The 7938-nt window shown below is 51.5% G+C and overlaps 1 protein-coding gene across 2 annotated transcripts; it reads right to left on the bottom strand.

Moving 5' to 3' along the window:
• Window positions 1-391: 391 nt before the first annotated feature.
• On the bottom strand, window positions 392-7620 carry PLA2G2D (phospholipase A2, group IID). 2 transcript variants are annotated; one of them, XM_011970336.1, is made up of 4 exons: window positions 7519-7620; window positions 4073-4217; window positions 3247-3353; window positions 392-1998 (listed from the first exon to the last, which is right to left on the bottom strand). In XM_011970336.1, the coding sequence occupies exons 1-4, from the start codon at window positions 7604-7606 to the stop codon at window positions 1853-1855; spliced, it is 486 nt and encodes a 161-aa protein (XP_011825726.1). In that variant the 5' UTR covers window positions 7607-7620; the 3' UTR covers window positions 392-1852. The 2 variants fall into 2 exon arrangements, with proteins under 2 accessions (XP_011825726.1, XP_011825727.1); XM_011970337.1 differs by lacking the exon at window positions 3247-3353.
• Window positions 7621-7938: the final 318 nt, after the last annotated feature.

The following is a 7938-nucleotide window of genomic DNA, read 5'->3' as shown; positions in this document are numbered from 1 at the left end:
CATCATGCCCGGCCTAGACTTTATACGGCAGTTTTAGGTTCACAGCAAAATTGAGAAGGTACGGAGATTTCCCTACCCTGTTCCCCTACACAGGCACAGCTGCCCCCACGGGTATCCCCACACAGAGTGGTGCATAGAACTGGAATTTGAACCCGGTGCCCACAGTCCTTCATTCCTATGACACCACCTCACATGAGTCACCACATCTCGGAACTGCTCAGTCAGCTGAGGCACAGGTGGTGCCACCGGCCCAGAGTGTGGGTGAAGGCAGGTGCCTCAGCCCCCTGGCTAGAAACAGCTAACCACACACAAATGGCAGATTGGGAATTCTCACAGGAAAAAGTTGTCCCTCTTCAGTCTCTTTCCTTAGAAGCAGAGCCTTAGACAAGGATTCTTGTGCAAACGCTTTACTAAGGGAGTACTTTCTGGAGAAACCTGTGAGGGAAACAGGAAAACTGAATAGGCCATGGGGTCCGACCAAGCAGAGAGGTGGTTCCAGGAGAGGCCTGGCCTCAGCCCAATCCCAGGAGGAATTCGAGAGTGTCGTTCCGCCCAGACAATCCTCCACAGAGGCAGGGGAGCTGGCAGTTGTACCCTCCATAGTGTCAGACTCTCCTGGCCATGAGTGACAGGTGGCCTCTTGGTGGGAGAGGTGGGGCGGGGGGCAGGCAGCTCCCTGTAGACCAGGGCAACATTTAAGAGAAAGAGGCAGATTGGAGCAGTTGGCTGCCAACACCTGGCCTCACTCAGGGAGAGGGGCCTTGGGCCTGGAGGGGATCTGGGTGGGATACCCACACCATCTGCTGCAACTTCTGTGTATCCATTATGGGCTTGCTCCATTCACAGGCATGAATTGAGCACCCAGTATGTGGGGAAACAGGGGAAAGAGAGATGGTACAGACATGGCCTCCATCCTTCAGGGCTCCAGTTTCGTTGGGGGAGATCAGAGAAGTTCCATTTGCCACTGTAGGCCAAGCTTGGTAAGCGGCAGAGCCGTGAAGCATTGTGGGAGCTTGGAGGAGAGAGCGAGCCTTTGCAGTCAGGGAGGAGGAGTCAGCCCGGGGAGACTTCCAGAAAGTAGCCCTTTGACCCCGAGGAGGTGGGGATCAGTCGTGATGAAAGTAATAGCCATTCAGTAGCCCCTTGTCATTCACCCTGAGCCGATGCCTGGAGTCAGGAGAAAGTACTCAAGGCTCTGGTGCCCGGAGCCATACGAGCTGGCGGCTTTGTCTAGCGCTTCACCCAAGAGGGATTTATGGAGCTCCTTGGTTCTGAGTGCTGCTTTGGGCACCAGGGATGCAACTGAGTTTAAGACAGGCATGGCCTCCACCTGCAGGGACTTCAGAGCTTGCCTGGGGAGAGGGTCACACGGCCCGACAGTGCGGGGTCCCCAACGCCTATGAGAGGCTTTATCTTAGGACAGTGGAGGGCCTTGAGATTTTAAGAGAGAGTCACATGGACAGAAAAATCAATATTGCCCTTTAAAGTGGCTGCTCCGGTTGTAGCTCCGAGACTATACTGGAGGGGGTGAGAAAGGACCGGGGAGACAGCAGGTGGGGGACAGCGGCAGACCTCTCCCCCGATCCCGATGCTTTGGTCCAAACACCATCTCTGAGGGCTCCCTTGCTTGGGCTTCTCCCAAGATTCCCATCCACCCCAGAGGACACAGCTGCTGCCTCAACTGGGAGGATTCGGAAAGCTTCAGAAGGTTAGAAGGCACTGGTAGGGGGTTCCGGGGGAGGCTGGGACTACCTCCCCACGGAGTGTTTGAAAAGCCAGGCTGGTTCAGGTTAGATACTGATGCGGGGATGCCGGAGCTCCATGCTAAGGAACAGGGTAGAGGGTATGGGCTTTAGCACCCAGGGGTCTGCCCCTGGCAGTGGGGCCGCCAGTAGAAACGCAGTCGCTTCTTGTAGGTGTCCAGGTTACGCTTCAGGCAGAAGGCCACCTCCTTGTCACAGGCACACAGCTGCTGCTCACACCAGCTTCCCTTGTCAGCTGTGGGCGGAGGAGCGGGAGCTCTGTGTCTGTCCTTTCCCAAGACAGAGCCAGGTATGGGTCTAGCAGCCTCTGAAGGCAGTGCAGTTCCTACTCAGTCGTGGAGGTACCGGTGCCAGCAGCCTCGATTCTAGCTGCATGACCTTGGCCACGTACCATGACCTCCCTGTGTGCCATTGCACCTTCAATTATTTATCCACCCATTCATTAAATAATTATTGAGCACCTACCGTGTCTTGGCAGGAGAGGACTTAATGATAGGGACATGGGAGGGGGCAGGTGTTAGAGCATCACAGGGAGGAATAAACAACTATGCAAAGTGAAAGTGAGGAATCATGCAGGGCTAGGAGATCAGAAAACAGGGTGGAAGAGCCTTTTGAGCTGAGATCAGAAGGGTCTGCTCTTCCTGGAGGAAGCTGCGGTTGGGGAGTGGGGGTGGTAACAGTCTATGCAAAGACTCCATGCAGGAGGGATCACAGTTTCATTATCTGTGCAGTGGGGATAATAGTAAGAGCTGCCTAGGGGGCTGCTATGAGAGTTAAAGTAAGAAGACAAGGCACTTAGCCTATAGTAAGTGCTCAATAAATGTTGGATATTATTGTTACTATTATTATGAAGCCCTCAATGAACAGCGGCTGCTGTGATGAAACCTTTCGATTCCCAGCCCTGAGGACCTGCTACATTTCTATGCTTGTGATGCTGGAAAGGATGCAGGGGCCAGGTGCCCTGGGTTCCAGCCCAGGCTCTGTCAATTGGAGGCAGACACTTCCCCACTGTAGTTTTGGTTTCCTGGTCTGTACAATGGAGATAATCAGGGTTTTGCTGATCTTCGACAGGCTGCCCGAGTGACTCCATGTGGTGATGAAGAAAGGAACAGCCAATCGGTAGCCCTGTGTGATTTATTGTGGCAAGCATCCTGTGAGGCCCATTCTGTCTGTCTCATTTTAGTTCTTGCAATAACTTAATGGGGGTAGATTACAGATGATGATACTGAGGTTCAGGGAGGTTAAGCAATGTGGTCACCAAGCTGGTTGGTAGTGGGCCTGAATTCCAAGTGCTAAAGGGGTCAAACCTCCCATGGGCCCTCTCCATACCACCATACCCATTCTTGCCTCTTCACAGCCCAACTGCAGCCAGTGGGCCCACGTAAAAAAACAGAGAGGTCAAGTAGCTGTACTGTGAAGGCAGTGGGGGCCAGAACTCGCTTCCTGGGGTCTCCAGCTCCAGCCCTGAGGTCTGGGTACTCACAGCAGTGGATGTCCCCCTGGGAAAAGCTGTATCTGTAATGGTCCGTGTGGATGCAGCATCCGTGGGTCTTCAGGTGGTCGTAGCAGCAGTCATGGGTCTGGCAGCACCTGCAGCAGACGGGGTACACAGCTGCATGGGTCCCCGGCCTACTGGGGTCTCTGGCTGCTCCCCCACCGGAGAAGAACCCGTGTCCCCACCTGGGAAGAGTCAAGGCCTGCAGGGCTGCAGTCTTCCTTAAGATCATGATGACTAACATTTTTTGAGCAATTCCTACGTGCCAGACACTTGCTTTATCTATGCATTCTCTCTTAATCCTTAAAACCACCATGGGATGGAGGTACTCATATTACCCCCTCTTCAGAGATGAAGAAACTGAGACTCGGGGAGGTCAAGACACTTGCCCAAGGTCACACAGCCTGTAAGTGGCAGATCGGGGCAGTGTCCCCAGGCCTGGCTGGCTCTCACCGCTCCTCTAGCTGACTCCCAGGGTGGTTATGAAGATCAAATGAGATAACGGCAAAAAAGGCGGTTGGTGGCGGGGCTTTAAAACCATTGTCCATTGCAGTGGGGAGTGAACGTGGGCATTGCCACTAGAGTAGGGGATGGGAGTGCAAGGGGGTGTCTGGCCTTCAGGGACCCTGGGGAACCTTCCGGAAGGCAAGCTGCAGGAGGGCTTGGACCATATTGGCACTCAGCAGTTTCTAGCACATAGTAGATGCTCAACAAAATGGATTCAACTCAGCTAAATGAATAGGTGGGTGGAGAGAAAAGAAGAGTCCTGGAGTTGGGGGCAGGATAGGATTGCCATCCCTGGGAAAGGAGTTACCAGTCCGTGGCATCTTTGGGCTGGCCTCTGCCACCTGGTCCGCAGTAACAGCCGTAGGGCCAGTAGAAGAAAAGGGGCATTTTCCCAGTCACTTGCTTGACCATCTTGTTCAGGTTCAGGATCCCGCCCTGGATTGGAATCACACCTGCCAAGCAGCCCAGCAACCAGGAGAGGAGAGGAGATGAATTTCAGGGCCACGCCAGTGGGCACAGGACAGCACTCTGCTCTGCCCAGACCAAATGAGTGACCTCAAATAATGATGATAATAAAATGACATCTACTACTGCTATTAAAAATACAGTGACAGGCCAGGCACAGTGGCTCACACCTGTAATCCCAGCACTTTGGGAGACAAAGTCTTGCTCTGTTGCCCAGGCTGGAATGCAGTGGCACGATCTCGGCTTTGAGAGGCCAAGGTGGGCAGATTGCTTGAACCTAGGAGTTTGAGACTAGCTTGGAAAACATGGTGACACCCTGTCTCTACAAAAAATACAAAAATTAACTGGGGGTGGTGGTGGACACCTGTCGTCTCAGCTACATGGGAGGCTGAGGTGGGAGGGTCACCTTAGCTCAGGGAGGTGGAGGCTGCAGTGAGCCGAGACTATACCACTGCACTCCAGCCTGGGCAACAGAGTGAGACTTTGTCTCAAGGGAAAAAATGACAATTACTGAGTGCTTACTATAGGTCTTCTTGTGTATTGATTTCTCGACTCCATCTGGCTAGATAATTACTGTTAAATAAATAAACTTTTTATTTTGGAATAATTCTAGATGTACAGAAAAGTTGCAAAGATAGAAAGTTCCTGTATACCCCTCAGTCAATTTCCTCAAACGTTATCATCTTACTTGTGATTCACTTGTTAAAACCAACATTGGTACAATGAATATTATTTTTAATCCCCATTTTACAGATGAGCGGATTGAGGCTCAGTAACTTGCTCAAAGTCTTAGCGGCTGGTAAATGGAGCCAGAATTCATCACTTAAAACAGTCTGGTTTCATTCTCTGTCTCTGGGCGTTGATTTCCCACTCCACAACAGGAAGGATAATCCCATCTCACCCTTCTTATCTCTAGTTCCTACAAAAATCTGAGTCTGTAATAAAGAGAGTGTGTGGGTCTCCTGGGAGGCAGCATGATTTAGAAATCAATACTTTTCATGGATAATTTTATTTCACTCTAATAAATGCTGGTTAGAATTGATAGGGTAATTTATTTTACTGGAAGAGAGGAATGCATTATGCTGAGTTAGGAGAAATAAAATATATTAAGTCCATGAATTCAAGTGGGAGGTTGGGAGAAACAGATGACAGAAAGGAAGGGAGCTGTGCCTGTGTGCAACTCCAAGAGATGATTCGAGAATGCAGGCAGCACACGTCCAGACGGAGCCCAGAGTCTCAGGGAGACTGGGCTGGGCAGCCAATCTTTGAGTGAGCCTAGTTATGGAACCTGCACCCAACCTCAGGCAAATGAAGTCAATAGTACACTGTGGGTGAGCCCCACATTGGGGGCCGCTGGGGTGGGAAGGGTGGTTGGGAGGCACTCATGCAGTGGACAAAGAGTGAGACTACACACGGTGGTCTTGGGCTGCAACTGAAAGTGACTGGGCCAGTGTGTCCCCTTGATGTGTGGGAGTCCATGTTGCCATGCCTGTTTGACATGGTGGCTCCAGCTGTTAAGACATGTACAAGAGAAGCTTTGCTAAGCTTTGGCTGCACTGGTGAAGGATCCCGGGCCCTCTGGAATGGTACACAATCCATCAGAGATTCCTGGATTCCATGATAAGGAACCCAACTGTAAACAGAGAGTCCACCTTGCAGATCAACCAAAGCCCCGCGTTCAGAATCTTGCCTTTCTTAGGGTATCTCCGTCCTCTTTTTTCCCCCCCCCCCCTAAATCTAGCCCTTTCCATCTGGGCTCAGAAATAGATGAACTGAACTCACGCCTGAATGATGCAGCTCTTTCTTGCCATGTGAGAAATACATTCAGCTTTGAAATACATTCAGAATGCTTTCGGGTGGTCTTACTTGTCATAATTTTAAGGTGAGGAGGGCCCAGCCCGAGAAGCAGGGCTGGAGCTGTGGCTGGGGAGGTGTTGGTGAACTGGCTTCGCTTGTCAGCAGTTCTTGCCTGGGTAGCTTTTCCCACCCTTGGCTGCCACTGACCGGGATGAAGCTCCTTCTCCCAAGGGATGGGCACAGTGGGCAGGCGGAGGTACCACTGCCATCTTTCATGCATGGGCCATGTGTGAAGCTATTATTTACGCTTACTCAACACTTAGTATCTGTTTTCTCATTAGAGTCCTTCTAACAGTCCCACCAAGCAGGTTATGCCCATTTTACAGATGAGGATATTGAAAGGTGGGGCGATTTGGCTAGTCACACTGCCAAGAGATGGCCGGGCCAGCATTTGACTGCAGGTTCATCTGTATATTTGATCTCTACAGTGTCTTCCCTCTTTACATGTGAGAGATGAATTTTTGCAGCTCGATTGCGAATTTCCTAATGGTTTTTGCTGTAATCCTGGAGACATGTTCCTCTAGAGAATTTTGGAGTCCCAAGATAATATAAAACTATATTTTGAAATGCAAGTCCTTTCCAAAATCACAATTTTGAGTTGGATTAAGGACAAAAAAGGCCAATTTGCTAGCAACTGCGTTTAATATTTGGTCTGCTTAAGATCAAACGGATTGGCCGAGCGCGGTGGCTCAAGCCTGTAATCCCAGTACTTTGGGAGGCCGAGGCGGGCGGATCACAAGGTCAGGAGATGGAGACCATCCTGGCTAACACCGTGAAACCCCGTCTCTACTAAAACAAATACAAAAAACTAGCCGGGCGTGGTGGCGGGCGCCTGTAGTCCCAGCTACTTAGGAGGCTGAGGCAGGAGAATGGCGTGAACCCGGGGGGCGGAGCTTGCAGTGAGCCGAGATCGCGCCACTGCACTCCAGCCTGGGGCACAGAGCAAGACTCCGTCTCAAAAAAAAAAAAAAAATCAAATGGAAACTGCCCCACCCTTCACCGAAGGTCCAGGGAACCCTCTTCCCAGGTTCAAGGAAGAGCATGAACATGAAACGGCTCTAAAAACATGGAGTGCTATGCATTTGCACAGGTTGTTCTTATTCAGTGGGAGAGGCAGGGGTGAAGTGACCCGTGTCCAAAGCGTCATCATCACGGGCCCAGCAGACCCCAGTTCTGGATTTCCAGTTTGAACCTTCACAGCAGTCCAGAGACGTGCAGTGCAGCTTGGCCACCCAGAGCTCTCTGGCTGAAGCTACCATGCTAGGAGACTGGCGGCCACTGAAGGCTCTTTGCAGAGAGGCAGAAGGATTGGGGAGTGGGGTCCAGGGTCCTGGGGATCAGAGCAGCAGCCCCCCAATCTAGGAAAGAGAGCACAGGGGTGCACTGTCCTCCCTCCTTCCCTTCCCAGCCTGAGTCCCATCCGCAACTCACCAGCTATCACCACCAGCCCACACAGCAGGGCAAGTTCCATGATCCCAGCACAGAGCAGTGGAGGCAGCTGCTGGAAGTCTCTTGCCATGCGGGCTGCCCCCTTATATCAGATGCACCCCACCCAGGCTTCCCCAGCCCTCCCTCCAACCCTCCCTCCCAGCCCTCATTCTCATGGAGGAAACACATGCTTCTTTCACTTCCACTCTTCTGGCACTAGGGAGATTTTGTGTAACATATTTTTTTCCCTATTTATTTTATTTATTTATTTATATTCATATATATGTATATTTTGAGATAGGGTCTCATTCTGTCGCTCAGGCTGGAGTGCAGTAGGATGATCATAGCTCACTCACTGTAGCCTCGAGCTCCCGGGCTCAGGCAATCCTCCTGCCTCAGCTTTCCAAGTAGCTGAGACCACAG

This window comes from Mandrillus leucophaeus, unplaced genomic scaffold, assembly GCF_000951045.1.
Source record: "Mandrillus leucophaeus isolate KB7577 unplaced genomic scaffold, Mleu.le_1.0 Scaffold944, whole genome shotgun sequence".
NCBI lineage: Eukaryota > Metazoa > Chordata > Mammalia > Primates > Cercopithecidae > Mandrillus > Mandrillus leucophaeus.
The sequence above is the reverse complement of the archived record's forward strand: the minus strand, read 5'-3'. Positions and strand labels throughout refer to the sequence as shown.

Excerpts from the sequence above, each read along its gene's own strand:
- PLA2G2D (XM_011970336.1), bottom strand. The coding sequence starts at position 7,606 with ATGGCAAGAGACTTCCAGCAGCTGCCTCCACTGCTCTGTGCTGGGATC. Across the intron at positions 4,218-7,518 it reads TGGGCTGGTGGTGATAGCTG|GTGTGATTCCAATCCAGGGC; the intron begins GTGAGTTGCGGA and ends GCTGCTTGGCAG. Across the intron at positions 1,999-3,246 it reads CCAGGGGGACATCCACTGCT|CTGACAAGGGAAGCTGGTGT; the intron begins GTGAGTACCCAG and ends CTCCGCCCACAG.